General features: G+C 54.9%; 2 protein-coding genes across 9 annotated transcripts; one reads left to right on the top strand and one right to left on the bottom strand.

Moving 5' to 3' along the window:
• Window positions 1-184: 184 nt before the first annotated feature.
• LOC149911948 (uncharacterized) lies at window positions 185-7,589 on the bottom strand. 5 transcript variants are annotated; one of them, XR_016462639.1, is made up of 4 exons: window positions 1,310-4,310; window positions 774-821; window positions 570-659; window positions 185-316 (listed from the first exon to the last, which is right to left on the bottom strand). XR_016462639.1 is itself a non-coding variant. In XM_090132980.1 (4 exons), the coding sequence occupies exon 1, from the start codon at window positions 7,458-7,460 to the stop codon at window positions 6,690-6,692; it is 771 nt and encodes a 256-aa protein (XP_089989106.1). In that variant the 5' UTR covers window positions 7,461-7,589; the 3' UTR covers window positions 185-316; window positions 570-659; window positions 774-821; window positions 6,004-6,689. The 5 variants fall into 5 exon arrangements, 4 of the variants coding, with proteins under 4 accessions (XP_089989106.1, XP_089989110.1, XP_089989107.1 ...); XM_090132980.1 differs by lacking the exon at window positions 1,310-4,310 and adding an exon at window positions 6,004-7,589; XM_090132984.1 differs by having other exon boundaries at window positions 1,329-4,310.
• Window positions 7,590-8,096: 507 nt separating this feature from the next.
• Window positions 8,097-16,987, top strand: LOC149911949 (zinc finger CCCH domain-containing protein 11A-like). Of its 4 annotated transcripts, XR_016462636.1 has the most exons (11): window positions 8,097-8,573; window positions 9,042-9,350; window positions 11,618-13,333; window positions 13,911-14,101; window positions 14,390-14,513; window positions 14,938-15,000; window positions 15,247-15,333; window positions 15,625-15,939; window positions 16,040-16,089; window positions 16,270-16,343; window positions 16,801-16,840. XR_016462636.1 is itself a non-coding variant. In XM_090132972.1 (10 exons), exons 4-10 carry the CDS (start codon window positions 14,048-14,050, stop codon window positions 16,855-16,857), a joined length of 774 nt encoding a protein of 257 aa, XP_089989098.1. In that variant the 5' UTR covers window positions 8,108-8,573; window positions 9,042-9,350; window positions 11,618-13,333; window positions 13,911-14,047; the 3' UTR covers window positions 16,858-16,987. The 4 variants fall into 4 exon arrangements, 3 of the variants coding, with proteins under 3 accessions (XP_089989098.1, XP_089989099.1, XP_089989100.1); XM_090132972.1 differs by lacking the exon at window positions 16,040-16,089 and having other exon boundaries at window positions 8,108-8,573; window positions 16,801-16,987; XM_090132973.1 differs by lacking the exons at window positions 8,097-8,573; window positions 9,042-9,350; window positions 16,040-16,089 and having other exon boundaries at window positions 10,511-13,333; window positions 16,801-16,987.
• The last annotated feature ends 595 nt before the right edge of the window (window positions 16,988-17,582 follow it).

Here is a 17,582-nt window from a genome sequence, read left to right on the forward strand (position 1 = left end):
CCTCTGGTGGGCTGTCCCCCCCAGCGTCACTCAGTGCCATCTCCTCGACTTCAGTACTGTGTTCAACCCACTGGATATCACAGAATCGTGGAATAATGGAGTTACTGCAGGGATAATGGGTACACATGGACAAAAGGACAAAGGGACTGATGGATGCAAGAATAGAGGGACACACAGACGCAGGAGCTTTGCTGGCGGTGTTTATTGGTGTTTCTTTATGGGAAAACAGACTGTGTTCTTTCAAAGATCTGGTGGCGATATGCAGGGATGATCAAGTCCTTATGGAACATGGTGGGGACAGCACCAGTGTTTCATCCTGAAAGTCAAAGTGCAGGCGGTGACCTTATGGTCACTTTATTTGGTCTGTATGGCACCAGAACCCTTTGTGTTCTTTGGGTGACCTTATGGGGTCCTTATGGTACCACGACGATCACCTGCACCTTACAGGGATGGCACTGTTCTTCTTGGATCCTTTTTGATCTCCTCCACACCTCCCAGTCCAGAGGGATTTGGGGTCCCCCCACAGCCCAGGACCCTGCAGGATACAGGGGTCCCCCAGTGTCACTCACCTTGATAGGAAGATTCACAACCACGGGATCTGGGAGCGCCAGCAGAGGGGGAAGGGAATGGGAGTTCCGCTTTCCTCGTAGCAACTTAAGCTGCAGTGGGAGAAATGAGGAGATCCCAGTGGGCACCAGAACCTCCTCAAAAACCACTGAGGACCTGGGGCTCCCCAAATGGGAGGCACCTCCTGAGGGCACCGTAGTACTCACTCCTAAATCAAAAGCTCCGCTTGCTCCCACCTCGAAGTCATCCAGGAGCTGAGGAAGGAGGATGAGGGACAGTTTGGGTTGGAGTTAATAGGAAAGCATATGGCAGCGGGTGATGCCTTCGCAACAACCCCATATGGCCTCCCCTTGGTCTTAAAGGGAAAATCCCTACTGGTTCCCACAGACCCAATTGCTTCCACATGTCATCTGGAGTCCCTGGAATGTGGGGATCGGCTGGGGGTGGAGACCAGAAGGTGGAGATCCAAAGAAGGAAACAAGGGGACCCAAGAAGGGGGGCCGAGAGGATCCAAGGAGAGGGGACAGAGGGGACCTAAAGAGGAAACCCAAAGAGAAGAAACCAAGAAGACCCAAAGAAAGGGAATCAATAGGACTCACAAAGAGGAAACCAAGTGAACCCAGGGACCCAAAGAGAAGGAACCAAAGGAACCCAAAGCGAGCAAACCAAGGGGACAGAGGGGACCCAAAGAGCAGGAAGCAAGGGAACCCAAGGAGAAAGTGGTTGCGAGCCAGCCCGTTACCAAGAACCCGTCTGCACACCCTAGCCTGTGCCTGGAGGCACATGGAGGCGAGGAGCAGGAGCACGATGACAGTAACTGCTTTCATCTTCCACTGTACGCTGGGAGCTGGGTGAGGCTGCAAGAAGCCAGGACTGCATTTATTCTCTTGGGACCCCCCTCACGTTCCCAAATGCCCCTGGGCTTGGCAGAGTCCCCTGGCACAGGCTGAGCCTGGCATGCAGCCAGCCCCTACCTTGGCTCCAGGGCATGGGAAGGAGCCAGGGATCAGGGGAAGGGCACTAAGTGCTGGGAACCCAATGGCACCAAGCCCCAAAGGGGGGAATCCTAATATCATGCCCGAATCCCAGAGTCCTATTGTCCTAGAATCCCGGAAGAACTAAGTTGGAGAAGACCTCTAAGAACATCAAGCCCAACCAAGGATGTGCCATGCCATTGTCCCCACACCTACTCCCCAGCACCACAAGCCCGGGGCCCAGCAGGGTGACATGATGCAGATATGGTGACATGTCACAGGCTGTGGGTTTAGCGGTGGAATTGGCAGCACTGAGTTAATGGTTGGATGACCTGAGAGGTCTTTTCCAAGTTAAAAGAAGCCATGATTCCATGCTCAGCTGCTGGCTGAGCAGCCTGAGAACCTCGGACCCCATCACACTTTACGTTTCAGCATTGTACAGTCACAAAGAACTTAGGATTCCTTTTTAGATATCATCAAACCAGCAAAGAGGGTTTTCCTGAGTGGAACCTTTAATGTGAAGTTACTACCAAGTATCACCCACCTGCTTTGCCTTTATCTTAAAAACAGTCTTCACCTCACCTAAGTGTGATGTCAGTCTGTATTTAAATACAGCAAAACACACAGCACTGATAAGCTCCCTGACAAACGCTGCAGAGCAGAAGCAGCCCAAAGGAAACTCTTCCAGCTGACTGCTCTCTGGGCAATTTCCAAAGCAGACATTCAAGTGATCTTTTCAGAGCACAGCAGCTCTCTTATCTATGGGAAACGTCCCACAAGGCCGTGACCAGCTATCCATTCTGCCAGACATAACACTTAAAATTAGCACACCGCTTTTCCTTGAGGAACCGTTGAGCCATTTACAGTTCTGAGCCATTTATCAGTGTTTTATTATTTCTTTTCATCTGGATAAAACAAGAGTCACTTTCTTTGAAGCCATGACAGGAGGCTGGACCATCACGGGAACAAAACCAGTAGGACACCTTTTGTTCTGCTGAAACTCAGGCACACAGCCCAGTGACTCCAAACCCCAACACAAATTTTTGATTGCCTGGCTGCGTGTCCTAAGGACAAATTGTCCTCATGGACAGAGGCAGCACTACTGCCGTTTCAGATTCACGATGCAGATTTCTGGATGTAACGTGGTGACTCCTGATGTTGGTTATGAGCAGAAAATACATGACGTGTCTCCTGATGAGACTGTAGGGGTCTTGTCACACCCAAGTGACTCCTTGACTTTATAGTTCTACGATACTGTGATTCTGTGATTCTGTGGTTCCATGATTTGTTCATTCTATGAGTCTAAGACCCCACGATTCTGAGATTTCAAAGATCTAAAAGTCATGGTCTTTGGGTTTTGCAGCAGTAAATGACAAGGAAACCCAGCTGCCACTGCCAGATTTTTATTCACTCCCGATCTCCTGCTTGGCAACAAGGGCGCTGAGTGGACACTGCCAGGGACGCGTGTCTTTGTTGTCCTGTATTCTGATGTCCCTGTCACCCACCTGCTTCTATGTGTCCCCCTGTCCTCATGTCACCACGATGTCCCCGTGTCACCATGATGTCCCCACTGTCCATGTCCCCATTGGCCTCTCACTTCTCAGTGTCCCCAGATGTCATGTTCCTAGGGCCCCAAGGGATCGGTCTCTCACCTTGGTGCCTCACAGGACTTAAGAGGACTCTGGCATACCTACTTGGACAAATCCTTGATATAGGGACCATCTCCAGGTGGTCCTGGAAGACAGAAGGCAAGTACCAGATGCTTGATTTGGTGGCTTGGGGCTCGGTGCCATTGGGTTCCCAGCACTCAGTGCCTGTCCCCTGATCCACGGCTCCTTCCCATGCCCTGGGGCCGAAGTACGAGCTGGCTGCAGACCAGGCTCAGCCTGTGCCAGGGGACTCTGCCAAGCCCAGGGGCATTTGGGAAGTTATTCAAGAGTTAAATAACTACGGCTGAAAAAAGGACCTGGGCTCATGGTCCTTTTTTCAAGCTGAGCCTTGCTGCCAACTCCTCTTCTCAAGTCCCCTCATCTCGCCTCACCTCCTGTCTTGTCTTGCCTTTTGTTTCGCCCCTTCTGGTGCCCCCTTCTGTCCTCCCCTCATCACATCTCACCTTTCATCTTGCCCTATCTGGTGTCCCCTTCTGGAATCCCTATCTGGTGTCATCTCATCTCACTTCTTATTGACCCCCTTCTGTTGTCCCATTCTGGCACCCCCTTCTCCCATCCCCTTCTCATCCCCCTTTGTCTCCTCTAGCCTTTTGTCTTACCTCTTTTGGATTCTCCTTCTGGCATCCCCTCATCTCACCTCACCTCTTTTGCCATCCTCTTCTGGCCTCCCCTTACCTCGTCTAGCTTCTTGTCTTGCCCCTTCTGGCTTTTTTTGTATTCCAGCAATACCAGAAGACATTCATTTTGTATTTTTTGTCACTGATGACACACTCCCTGGTGGTTCTCTCAGTCAGAAGGCAGCATCCAGAGATGCTGGAGGAATACGCTCTGAGGCACGTGATTTGATGTCCAGGAGCTGACCTCGATGCCCCTTGTCTCGTCTGAAGCTTCTCTCCTCCTACCCTGTGGGTTCTGTGATCCAGCAGGGATCATGCAGGGACACACACACAGCAGCAGTGGGAACCCAGAGTCCTTTCAGAGGAGATCCAATTCTGTCATGGCCTACTAACGGGGCAAAAAAGGTGACTCTCACATCCAGCGTGTTCTGATGGTAATAATGAAACTTAATGGTGCACGATTCCATGACTTGCACAAGGGGCAACGGGAAGGGAAGGGAAGAGAAAGAAACTGGTGGGAGATGCCACAAGGTAATGGAAGAGAAAGGAGACCAGGAGGAGACACCCCATGGGAAGGGAAAGGATGGAAATGGGAGAGATGACATAAGGGAAGGGAAGGCATGGGAAGGCAACTGTGGGGAAATGCCGTATAGGAAGGGAGGGCGACAGGGGAAATTGTGTAAGGGAAGAGAAGGGAATGGGATTGGGACTGGGAGAATTTGCCACATGGGAAGGGAAGAGAAGGAAACCAGGGTGAGACATTACAAGGGAAGGGGACCAGGGGGAAAGGCTGGAACGAAAGGGAAGGGGACCGGTATGAGATGCCGCAAGGGAAGAGAAGGGAAGGAAACCGGGGTGATGATGCAAGGGAAGGGAAGGAGACCAGAGGGAGATGCGGGAAGGGAAGGGGACTGGGGGGAAACGCCGCAAGGGAGGGGAAGGGAAGGAAACTGGTGGGAGATGCTGCAAGGTAACGGCAGGGGACGGGAATGGGGCAGGGGAGAGACACCGCAAGGGAGCTGAAGGGAAGGGGAGCGAGAAGAGAGCCGGCGGCGCCGGCGCTGACCAATGAGAGGGAGGCCGGTGGCGGGGCGGCGCCGGCGCTGACCAATGAGAGGCCGGGCCTTCGCCGTCGCCCCGCGCCGATGGCGGCCGGCTCAGCCTGCGTGCCGCCGTTCCCCACGGCTGAAGCGGCGGCCAGGCGAGGCTCAGAGCTGGCGGGCCTCTGCCCGGAGGGACCGCGTGCAGCACGGCAGGTTCGGCTGCTCAGTGTGCGAGGCCGGGAAAGCTCGCGGGCTGCGGCTCCAGGGCGGGCAGAGGAAGTCACAGCGCCGGTGCTGCTGGAACCCGCGTGCTGTCACGCTGCGTTTCCACGAGGACGGCGGGCCCTCCCCGAGGAGCCGAGGGCGGCTTTGCTGCTGTGTTCGTTACCCGATGAAGCCCGACGCAGAGGGGCTGGGCAGACAGTCTTGCTAAAGAGGCCCGTGCTAGAGCAGGATTGACAGCACGACTCCTTTCGTTCCCCTTGAGCCCTGGCCAGGCTGCGGGGAGAAAGCCACGAGGAGAAAGAGGGCAGCGGCTGTCCCCCCGCACCGCTCCGTACGTTGGTTTATTCCGTGCGAGAAAGGCTGGAGCTGCTTGCAGCGGCTCTGGACGCCTCACCGTGGGATGGATGCATTGCTGTGCAACTTGCCCATGGCTGGGAGAGGTTCTCCAGATCCTCATTGCAAACGAAGCTCCGCAGTGACTGCGGGTCTGGGTGATGGTAAAGTACTGGGGCAGTTGGTGAGGCACCTGAGCTCACGTGGCAATGAGGGATCGGGAGGGGGAGGGGGCAGGCAGGTGAACCCCGGGGGTCAGAACGGGGGAGGCACAGACAGGAGGGGTGGAAGAGGACTACAGTGATCAGAATGGAGGAACTGAAAGGGGGAAAAAGGGGAGGGGAGGCGCAACCCCGGGGGTCACACAGAGCAACGGGGGAGGTTGTGGGCGACCAGTGGCAGGGGGAGGGGAGGAGGGCAGTGAAATACACGGGGTGGGGGAGGCGGGGAAACACAGGGCAGCTGCCCCCGCCGAGCGGAAGCCCCGAGCGCCACAGAGACCCCGCGGGGCCAACGCAGAGCGGCACGTGGCCCCCAGCCCCCTTAACCCCGGAGCCCCCCCCGGAACACCCACCTGTAGAAGCTGAGGCGGCGCTCGGAGCCCCGGGGTGTCCCGCCCCACTTCCGCCTCCTCCTCAGTCGCGGGGCTGATGACGTCACTCAGCGGGGACGGCGCGGCGCCACAGCGACGGAGCGGCGCACGCGCTGAGGCGCTGTCGCCATGGGGACGCCATCACGCATGCGCTGTCGTCACGAGGATGGCTTCACGCGCTGCAATGAGGGAGGGCGCACCGTCGCCACGGCATCAGATGGAAAACGGCGCTTGGAGACTGCAGCTGCGGGGCAGCAGCTCAGCACAGCGCTGCCGATGACTGGAGCCGAACGAGGAGCGAAGGCGCTGGCCGGACTCCGTGCCGGGCTCGAACGCGCCTCGATCCGCGCGATCGCTCCCTCTCTTCCGGGGCTGCTCGGCTCAGCCAGGAGCCGCTCCCGGACACCGGGCGGGTCCCGCCTCTCGCGGTCAGCCGCCGCTTCTCGCAGCCCGGCAGCGCCTCGCCGCAACGACGGAGGACGGCTCGGTTCCTCCTCCGAGGGCAGCCGGATTCTGACGGGGGACGGACGGGATGGTGCCCCCGCGCCGCCTTCCCCTGACCGCCCGGCGTCCCTGAGGCACGGGGAGGGCGGCGGCGGGGACGCGGGGCGGCGGACCGCCGCTTTCCCCGCGCGGAGCCCCGCGGCTCCTCCATCCCGCCGTCGCCATCAGCATCTCCATGGCGGCGGCCCCGCGTCCGCAGCCGCCATTGGCGGAGAGCCCGCGCTCGGCCCCGCCTCCTCCGCTCTGCCATTGGTCGGTGCGCCGAACGGGGCGGGCGCTCCGCGCGGGGTCCTTTCTGTCCGCGGGCGCGCCGTCATTGCGACATCACCGCGCGCATCCCCGTGGCCCCGGCCCCGCTGCCCTCGCGATGCCTGCCGTCGTGCGCCCGCTCCGCTTCCGGGCCCCGGCTGCGGCTGCGGGAGGAGAAGGGCGGGGATGTGGGGGACCTCAGCGGGGCCGGGCCCGCGCCGCCCCGCCCCGCTCCGTGCGGGCCTTCCGGGAGAGCAGCGAGCGCGGGCTGGCGGCCGCCGGCAGGTGGGGGAGCGGGGCGTCCGGGCGGGCGGCGCGGCCCGGCGGTGGCGTGGGGAACCCGCTGGAGACGAGCGGCTCCGGGGCACCTTGACGTTCCGCTCCAGGCGGTCGCGGTGCCGGCCCGAGGCCGGCGCTGTGCGGGGCGGGGCTGAGCGCGGGGCGATCGCCTCCTGCTCCTGCTGCCTTCGCTGCTGCCGGTAAAGCGGGCTTCTCGGCCGCCTGCACAAGGCGCGCTGCTGGCTCGCGTTCAGCCGAGCGTCGGCCCGCAGCTCCAGAGCCTTTTCCTCCACGCGGCCTTCCGGCCGCTCTGCCCCAAGCCTGCAGCGGTGCCTGGGCTTGTTGTGAACAAAGTGCGGGACCCGGCATTGAGTGGTGTTGAACCTCGTGCCGTTGGCATCAGCCATCGATCGGCCTGTCTGTAGCCCTCTGCAGGGTCCTTAGGCAGATTATAGGAGGATGCCGTAGCTGAGGGGCGATGGGAGACAGGGAGGGGAGCATCCTGCCCTGCCACCGGCAGCCCGGGGACCACGTGCTGTGGGTGCCGGCACGGAGCTCCTCCATCCGTCAGCACGGGAGCTGCGGTTCTGGCTGCAGCGGCAGGAACTCAGCGCAGCCCTGCAGAGAGCGGTCCGGCAGCACAAGAAGAAGATGACGGCCGTGGAGTGCGAGAGCCTCAGCAGCGTCTGCAGCCCGCGAGGAGCTGAGCGGGGCTGGGAAGAGGAAGCTGTGGGAGTCCTGGGGGGGACGCGCAATGACAGCATCAGTGGCAGAATCATCTGCTTCCTCCTCCGCTCCTGATACCGTGCGCTGGTTTTCTTTGAGAAGCCAGTGCAGAACCAGACTCCACTGTCACATCTGTGGGGTTCCACAGAACACACAGACATGGGGTAAGTTTAGGTTGGATATCAGGACAAACTTCTCTACAGGAAGGTTCTTAAGCACTGGAATGGGCTGCCCAGGGAGTTGGTTGAGTCACCATCCCCAAACGTGTTTAAAAACCGTTTGGATGTGGTGCTCCAGGACATGATTTAGAGGAGGGTTGTTAGAGTTGGGGTACTTCAGGTTGTGGTTGGACTCGATGCTCTTGAAGGTCTTTTCCAACGTGAACGATTCTGTGATTCTACAGGGACACAGTGTGTTGGATTGCTGTTTGTTGCAGAACACCAGCACAGGGCAGGACTGGGGACTGGGAAGATCACAGAAGATCACAGAAAAACCAAGGTTAGAGAAGACCTACAAGATCATCCAGTCCAATCATCCACCTATCACCAATAGTTCTCACTAAACCATATCCCTCAACACAAAATCCGAATGTTCCTTGAACAACTCCAGGGTTGGTGACTCTACCACCTCCCTGGGCAGCCCATTCCACTGCCTGACCACTCTTTGAGAGAAGTAGTATTTCCTAACGTCCAGCCTAAATCTCCCCTGGTGCAGCTTGAAGCATTCCCTCTAGTTCTGTCACCAGTTACACGAGAGAAGAGGCCGAAGCCCAGCTCACTACAGCCTCCCTTCAGGTAGTTATAGAGAGCAATATGGTCTGCCCTGAGCCTCCTCTTCTCCACAATGAACACTCCCAGCTCCTTCAGCCCCCACCCATCAGGCCTGTGCTCCAGACCCCTCACCAGCTGTGTTGCCCTTCTTGGAACACGCTTTGGGGGCATCCTCCGGTGGGTTCAGATGGTCCTGTAGTCTTCTGGAAGGGTCTGGAAATGTTCCTGAAGTGTCTTGGGGTGTCTAGTGGATCCTGGACTCATCCAGAAGGGTCTAGAGATGTCCCAGAGGGTTTGTTGGGGTGACCAGAGGGTGCCCAGGGTTTCCTGGAGTGTTCCAGAGTTCTCGAATGGGGATTTTGAGGACAACCTCACATAGTGACACGTTCTTATGCTGCTTTGTCCCCATGGGATCGTCCCCAAAAATATCTGTTTCCATTAAAATAAATACTATGTCAATTTTGTTGTATTTTTTTCGCCACTTCCTTTCAGAAATGGATGGTTCTCGCTAAATCTCCGTGCAAAGCTCCACAGAAACAACTCCCCACAGGCCACCAGGTGACACCAGGACAACTGTCAGCAGTGTCGGCACCGGGACAACCACCTGTCCCCGAAGTTCTCACTGTCACTGTAACCGTGGAACCTGGGGCCATACCAACCCGTCTACCTCGAGAACCCCATCAGCGTCCTACAGCTCCTGGAGCCTGGTGACGCTGTCACCCTGGCTGTCCATGACTGTCCCAAGCTGTCCCCCCTGCCTTGGTGGCACAACTGCAGCATGGTGACATCCTCATTGAAGAGGTGACGAGGAGGATTACAGGGAGGGAGCGGGGGACAGTTGGGGGACACATGGGGTGTGACATGGGGTTGGTGGTATCATCGTTGGTGGTACTATCATTGGGTGTCACCTTCACTGGATGCCATTGGGTGTCACTGAGTGTCACTGTCTTCAGGTGACACCATGACACAAGGTGACCTCGATGTGGAACAGCCATGACGCAGTGTCCCCATCCCTGGCTGTCACTGTTGTTATTGTCATCTGGTGTCACCATCACTTGTGTGTCACCATGTCTTGGATGACACTATTCCCTGTACACTGAGCACCACACAGAGGGTGGGACTCGACTGTCATCCGGCCCCGCAAGCCCTGCGTTGTCACCATGCTGTCACTGAGCCTCTTGCTGTCCTTTGTCACCCCTCCAGGTCTGCCTACAGTTGGCCTCTTGTGAGGTTCAGATATGCTATGTGGATCAGGCTTTGTTTTTAAAGTCCTCGGTGGCTGCTTGCTTTGTACTGCTGGCTGTTGTTTTGATAGGAGCAAGAGAAGTCTTGTGTGCTAAGAAGAACCTGGTGGTGGAGGGGAAAAAAGTCCTCAGGGTTTGGATGCTTCCGTGTGTTACGAGTGATGGTGATACCACTGCTCGATCAGTTTGAGTGCATGAAACAAGTCTGCAATCTTTTATTAATGGAGTAATGTGAAAGGAGTCCTATGGATTTGAGAGTTGACTTTAAGTCTGTGGGCATTTTCCAGGAGCTGGGGTAAGGGATGAGGCAAGGAAAGTTGTGGTAAGAGGATGAGGTGTAGGAATAAGAACAGCTTCCATTGATATCAACTCCCGCGGTTACTTTTTGACTTGGAATGCATGCTTTTTTTAATAAAGAACAAACTCATTGTGCAGCTTTTGAATGAATTCATTCACACCTGTTACTGTTTGGTGTTCTTCTCTACATGGAACTGCAATTGAAATGGAGACTCCTGGTCTGATTGCCAGCCCCCTCCCGCATGCTCAGATCAGCCAAGTTTGCAAGGCCTGGCTCTTGGTGCCCAGTTGTGCCCAAGGTCAGAGAGTTGGCTCTTCTCGGCTTTGAGATGTGTTTTCCAGTTGCATGTTGTGTTATTTCTGTTGCGTTGACCTCTTGAGCTACAGCCCCAACTGGGGATCCAAGTAAAGTAACACAGCAGGAATGGTTGAGGTATATGTGAACTTGGATTGGAAATGCAATGCCAAGGACTGCACAAATGTGGGACAGTTCTGTCAGTGTAAGGAAAGGCATCTGCTGGCTGAGTGCTTTGCTGGGTAGGCATCACCCTGCTGAAGAGTAGGCAGCTGTTGTCTTTGCAGAAGCCACATCCATGGGGATTGGAAAGCTTTTTCTGCCTTCCAGCTCTTGGCTGTTGATCTGAGAGCGGAGGTTCTTGCCTGGAAAGAACCACCAGCAGAAAGGATCCCATGCATGGCTTCTGAGCCCTTTCAGATAAACCAGCTGGATTAACGTGGCCTGTGACCTTGGTTTGGAGTTAAGCCAGCAGGCTTTGCCCAAAGCAGAATGACCTGTGGGCACAGCGTCCAGCAGGTAGAAGTGACCAACAGCTGGAGACAGCAGCAGCTTGAGCAGCGCTCTTGAGGGAAATCCTCACTGGGAACAAAGGCCCAGAAGAAGAGAGTAGCTTGTCCCTGTGTTCACATAGTAAGGTTTTCCTTTCTCACCTGACTGTTACCTCTCAGGTGGTGCCTACAGCTGTGTGATGTGCTCTGCAGGAATTGCTAATGTTTTGCATTTAACCTTGTCTTTCATCTTCTTTTAAAGCTTAGAGGCAACCTTAATTTCTACAGTCCTGAGCTTTGTGCCACAAGAGCTCTCCAGTTTCTACCTGTGATGTGAGACTGTATTGTGTCTACTCTATGTCAGGCTCTTCTTCTCTTTTCATTTTAAGCTAGGAAAATTCATTTCTGGGCCAGGAGAAGAAGAAATGCAACAATCTTCCCTGCACTGCTCAGTTTGCCTGAGTTGCCAAGTGCTCCTCATTTTTCTTGTATCCTTCAATTCCAAGTTCATATTTTCCCAAAAACAAAAGAATTCAAAAGTAACCACCTACAGTTAAGTAAGCGATTTCAGTATTTATTTCTGATTGTGGCAATTACTTCAGTTCAGAAGTCATGCTTAATTTACGGTGCCTGTTTTAATTTTAACAAAGTTTGCAGTTGCAGCTGACTTCCCAAGGCTGCAGCACATGGTGGTGGCACAGCCTTGGGCTTCTGCATTTGTGCTAATCCTCTGTCTTGCAGGTCAGCTGGTGCTAGAAGTGGACGGCATCCCAGTGTGAATGAAGGTTTGTGTAGGAGCAGCTGCTGATGGGAGGAAGGAAGTGCAGGCTAATGGACTCTGAAGCATCTCCCAGTACGGTACCAGGGGAGGCAGTAGTGATGTTGGGGGGCAGTTGCAGAAGAACACGAGGAGCTCCTCAGCAGGAAGCTACAAACCCTGCAGAAAGCTGCAGGAGACTCAGAGCACGTGTGGATGCCCAGGAGGAAATGGAGGCCCAGTATTTGAGCAGCGCCTGGCCATGGAGTGCTTTCCAGTCCAAATGCTTAAAGCCACAGTCCAGTTAGAGAGGCTGACACACGTCCTGGGGCCTAAAGATGCTGCTAGAGAAGCCAGGACTGGCCCTGAGGCCTAAAAACAGAGCCAGAGAGACTGGCAGTGGCCACAGGACCTGAAGCCACAGCCAGAGTGGCCAGCACCAACTCTGGGGCATAAAGCCACAGCCCCAGCCAGAGAGGCTGGCACAAGTCCTGGGGTATAAAGCCACAGCCAGAGAGGTCTGCGCTGGCCCTGAAGTCTGAAGCCCCAGCCAGAGAGCCCAGCACCAGCCCTGGGCCATAATGCCACAGTTATAGCCACAGAGGCCAGCACCAGACCAGATGGGGCTTAAAGCCACATCTACAGCCGAACAGGCTGGCACCAGCTGTGGAGCCTAAAGCCAAATCCTGAAAGGTCGGCACCAGCCCCTGCGCCTGAAGCACAGCCAGAGAAGCCGGAACCAGGCCAAGGGCCTAAAGACAAAGCCACAGCTGGAGAGGCCTGCACTGGCCCCAGGTCCTAAAGCCACAACCACAGCCAGAGAGGCTGGCACCACTGCTGTGGCCTAAAGCCGAAGCTGGAGAAGCCGGCACTGTCCCCAGGACTTCAATCCACAGCCTGAAAGGCTGACACCGGCTCCAGGGCCTAAAGCCAGGCACAAGAGGCCAGCACCAGCTTCGGGTCTAAACCACAGCCACAAAGGCCTACGCCGGCCCCGGGGCCTGAAGGTGCAGCCACAGCCCGAGAGGCCGGAACCAGGCCAAGGGCCTAAAGCCACATCTGCAGCCCGAGAGGCCGGCACCAGCCCTGGGGCCCAAAGCCAGAGGCACAGGCCAGCTCCGGCCCCAGGGCACACAGATGTGCCTTCCTATTGGTTTCTACTGATTCCTATAGGACTCCATTGACCACTCTGAGGCCATACTGGTCCTTACTGGTTTTTACTTAGCCATACTGGACTTTTCTGGTCTATACTGGTGTGCACTCCTCCCAGTTCCTACTAGTTCCTCTGGGACTCTACTGACCACAACGAGGCCATATTGAGTTTTTATTGGGCTGCATAAGAGTCATGTTCACTTCTCTGTTGCTTTACTTCAATTAACCCCCATTCAGTTAACCCCATTCACCCCACTGGGTGACCCTGGTGTTGATTTCCTAAAATTTGGATCTAGGAGGTGACCACTCCCTTTGCTTATGATGAAAGCACAGAAGTGATGCAGGCACTCTCTGAGGTCACAATGGTTGCTGGGGTGGGAGCGTTTGTGCCACAGCTGGTGAGCAGAGCTGGTGCTCTCGTGAGCGTGCTGCACACGGAGACTGAGCTCTGTGCTTTTCTTGAGAGAGATCACCCTGTGAGAGCCCATTGGAAGCACCACTGCGGTGTGTGTGAGCTGGGCACAGCACAGACTGAGCAGGCTGACCAGGTGAGCTGGGTTTGGTGCTGGGTGGTTGCCAGTGGTGTCTCAGCAGAAAAGCTGGGCTGGGGAGGAGTTCTCAGCTCCAGCGCTGCCCTTCTGAATGGCTGTTTCCAGAGGAAACATGTTCTTCTTGAGATTCCATCCCATGTTTCGGTGAGGATGACGAAATGTCATTCCTCCCCTGGAAAATTGCTGCCAGGCCCCCACCTTCATGTCAGACCTAAAAAAGGAAGCAGAGTGCAGACTTCATAGAGTGCAACTTGTGTCTCACTGCTCCATGGATTGCTTGGTGTGCCATACCCAGCAGGTGTTTCAGCAAACCGCGCTGAAGTCACGGCAGAGAGCCGGGTGCTCAGCTGGGCACATGGACGGTCAGCACACCTGTGGGGGAAAAGGGGACCTGGGGGCACTTGCTGACAGAAGCCATGGCAGTCAGACACAAGCTGCAGCTAGTGATGGGCAATTCTTGCAGACAGCTGAGGTCCATGCATTGCCCTCCTCAAGAGACTACATTGCGTAGCAGAAGAAAGCTGGGAAAATGCTTCTTCCTCATGATTTTTCACTTGCTGATACTTTCTGTAAGGGTTCCTGTCCAAAAGGAGAACTCGGAGATCAAGGCAGTTGAAGAACGAGTGAAGCCAGCTCCTTCTAAGAGCGAAGGAGGTTCCTGTGGAGAGAACCCTCAGACCTTGCAAGTCTTCCTCTGACACTTCAGCCATCATGGCTCAGCAAGGAGATGACCGTGGTTCTAATTCCTGCTCTGTGAGAGGAAAGGTATGGCTGGGTTTCCTTTGCTTGATGTTTCTTTCTTTTTCCCATGTTTAAGGGAAGGGGTGGAGCAGGAGGAGCCCTACTGGTCCTTTGTCACCTCAAAAACCACTTGGATTTTGCGCTCCCTGCTGACAGTCTGGGCTAATGACGTGGACATGGCTTAGGCTGTATTTTCCCTTAGTGATAATTAATCTCTCAGCACTCTGATAATCTATCTCTGGCACAATCTGGAACCTCTCTGCAAACCTTGGCTGCCCGTTCCCACTGACGTTTCTTCCTTTCTCTCCCCAGAAGCAGCGCAGCGCGCTTCCCCGTGTTTGGGAGCAGCAGCCAGCAGGCTGCCGGAGATCCAACCGCATCTTGCAGCGCGCAGAGGGACGCGATGGGAACAGAGCGTCCTTACTGCCACGCAAAAGTGAGTTTCTTGAGGCCTCTGTTATGAAGGATGGAGGAATGAATTTTGAGTATTACTTCTGAGTGGGTGCAGTGCTGCAGGGGATGTCAAATAAGCCACTGTGGAAGTGTTGGAGAGACCGACAGCGGCAGTTGGTGGCAGCAGTGAGGCAGAAGTCTGCATATAAATGCTTAGAGTCGAGTGAATTCCTTTTAGAGCCACAAAATGTGTCTCAACTTTTGCACCTGATAGTGTTTTGTTTGGTGATGCACCTCTGCTCTGTCAAATGTAGAGCTGTCAGGGAGGCTGGGGTTCTTCTGCTGTCATCTGAGCAAGAATGAGACTTTTGGTTTTTTGTTGTTTTGGGGATGGATTTGGTCTGACAGGACAATACTTCTACAGGCTACTGGTTTCTGTTAAATCAGCAAATTGTATTTTGTTGTAGGGACGGAGCCTGCGCGTCTGTGGAATGGTGCTGGGCAAGGGGGGAAGCGGAAAGCCTCCGCAGGTAAGCAGCTCTTGTGAGCTGTGGTGTGCGTACCTGCCTCTAAATAGGGCTGCATGCAGGGCTGTGTGTGATGGAGAGGAAAGGACACTGCAGATCTGTGTTGACTGCAGAAATGGCACAGTGTTGAATCAGCAGAAAGGCAAATGGAAGAAACTATGCTTGAAGACCAGAAATTTGTGTCTGACTGTGCTAAAGTCTTCCTCCAAAGAGATGTTCTTCATGTCTTTCTTGTTTCCTTTCTGTCAGAAGCTGATGCCAGTGGCCTTCCTCTGAAGCGCAGCCTTGCAGAAAGGCAGGGGGAAGCTACAGACCATGACATGGCACCCAAGAGAGGTACAGACGCACAACAGGCATCTGGGTTTGGTGCACTGTCTTTCTAACTAGGCTTTCTGTCTGTTCTTCCTGGGACTGTTCTCACTGCGTGTTGCTTGGGGTCTTAATCCCCGGGACTTATAGTTACCTTTCCTGTGCTGATTTGAAATACAAACCCACAGTTCATCCACGATCCTAAGATCCGTGACTGTGAACACTGCAGATGAGATGTGCTAGCATTGTGACCCATTTTGCAGACCGAAAGTAGTATTGGACTCTTGTTATATCTTCTTGCTTCTTCTTTCTTGCCAGAGATAGGTGCTGAGCCCAATGGAAAGATCTACACGAAAGCGGTGCAGGAAGTCCTTTCTGAGAGAGCTCATCTCCAGGCTGGAGGGCTTCCTACAACAGCAGGTCCCAGCTCAGGGAGAAGACCTTCCCCTGCAGCGTGCCCCCGCTCTGTCTCCAAGTCCCTGGCTGGATGTAAACGCAAGGGCTTGGAAGAAGAGCAGCAAACAGCAGCGCAGTTGCCTGCTACCAAAAGAGCGAGGGGTCAGAGCGGAGACAGCGTGCCGGCTCCAGCAGCACAGCCTGGGCCTGCTGCAGCACGGAGCTCCAAGCTAAGAGGTAAGAAGGTGCTGTGGTACCCACCCTGTAGGGTAGGTGCTGCCCTTATCAAGCACACTGAAGTTGCATAGGGTTTGCTTTGCTTTTTCCTTCTCTGCAGAGGGGAAAAGAGTTGAAGCCTACAAAGTCCAAAGGCAGTGAGGTGCCACAGTATGTAACCCCGACTCCATTAACTCCATGGTAGTCTTCTGCACCTTTCCACTGGAAATGTCATTCACTGAGAGGCTTCCAATTTCCTTTGTCTTTTTTCTGCCATCTGTTTTTATGGTACCCATGTTTCTGCAGTTTTGCTGCTGACAGAACGAATTCAGTTTTATTCTTGCTTTATAGCAAGAAGACAACGAAAAGAGAGAAGAGTGGAATTGAAGAAGGCTTCTCTGAGAGCTGCCGCTGCACGTGCAGAGGTGAGTCCTTGGTGAGCACAGACACGGCTCTTGTTGTTCTCAGTGCCTCTGCCTGTCAGACATGAAAGATATTGCAGAATCCCAAGGCAAGCAATGTAATAGAAAAACACCCAGCTGTATGTTTAAGGAAATCACACTGTCAGTGACAGCTGCCTAGGGGAGCTTGGATGCCTTCCTCTGGCTTGAGAAGGACACTGTTGGTAACGGCTGGAGGGTTTTTCTGTGATAAAGAGCCTTGCCATGTCGGGCACTGCGACCTTTGGGACCTCGTTCCCCCAGCAGAGCATGAATCTTACCATAGACAGCGTGTTATGGGAAGGAATGTCAGTGACCTGAATGGCAGGAACGTGCTGGGCTGCATGGGGCCGTTCTGGAAGGTTTACTGATCAGACTTTCTTAATGAGATCGCCCTAGATTGTTTCTGTCCTATCTCTATACTTGCCTTATTTCTTTCCAGTCATCCGCAATGAACACCCTTGTGGAGATGATGCAGAAGCTGCAGCTGAAGGACTGAGAGGAAGAGCATCAGAAGGCAGCGGCTGCAGCACGCAGAGTTACAGGGCAGCGTTCTGAGTGCCACCCAACTTGGCACTCCATGTTTGGTTGTAGTCAATAAAAAATAGTCACAATTAGAGATTAACAAAGAGCGCACGGCCTGATTTGTCCAGTGGCATTCCATGAGCTGCTGCACTACTGCTGGTCCAGAGTAGAAACTATGCAGCTTCGGACCACCAAGCTGCCATCCTGGCATTGTTCTTCTTGGAGGCAGTGGAACTTGGAGGTTCTCCTGCTGTTGCTGACACCTGACGTTGCTTAGGGAGGACTTGGCCACTGCACTCTGCTCCACCCCCTGTGCCACACACACACGAGTGCAGCCCACCACCCTTCCACCTGCCATGCAAACGCACCATCCCATCTTGCACACTTCAGCCACATGGCTTTCCTCCTCCTCCCCCCACCAGATCCCATTCCTGCTTCCCCTTCCCCACCCCACCCCCCCATTGCTTTGGCCCCAGTAGCGTGCCACCCCCCGCAGCCCTCCAGTTTGCATGAGGCTTTGCTTCCTTCGTGCACAACCCCTCCATTGCTGTGCCCCTTGTTGCAGCCTTCTTTTGCAGCACCATTTAGCGATTTCACAGAATCACAGAATTGCCAGGGTTGGAAGGGACCTCAAGGATCATGAATCTCCAACCCCCTTGCCACACGCAGGGCCACCAACCATTCCACCTAATGCTAGAC

This window comes from Phasianus colchicus, unplaced genomic scaffold (assembly GCF_987193195.1).
Source record: "Phasianus colchicus unplaced genomic scaffold, bPhaCol1.hap1.1 HAP1_SCAFFOLD_49, whole genome shotgun sequence".
Lineage (NCBI taxonomy): Eukaryota > Metazoa > Chordata > Aves > Galliformes > Phasianidae > Phasianus > Phasianus colchicus.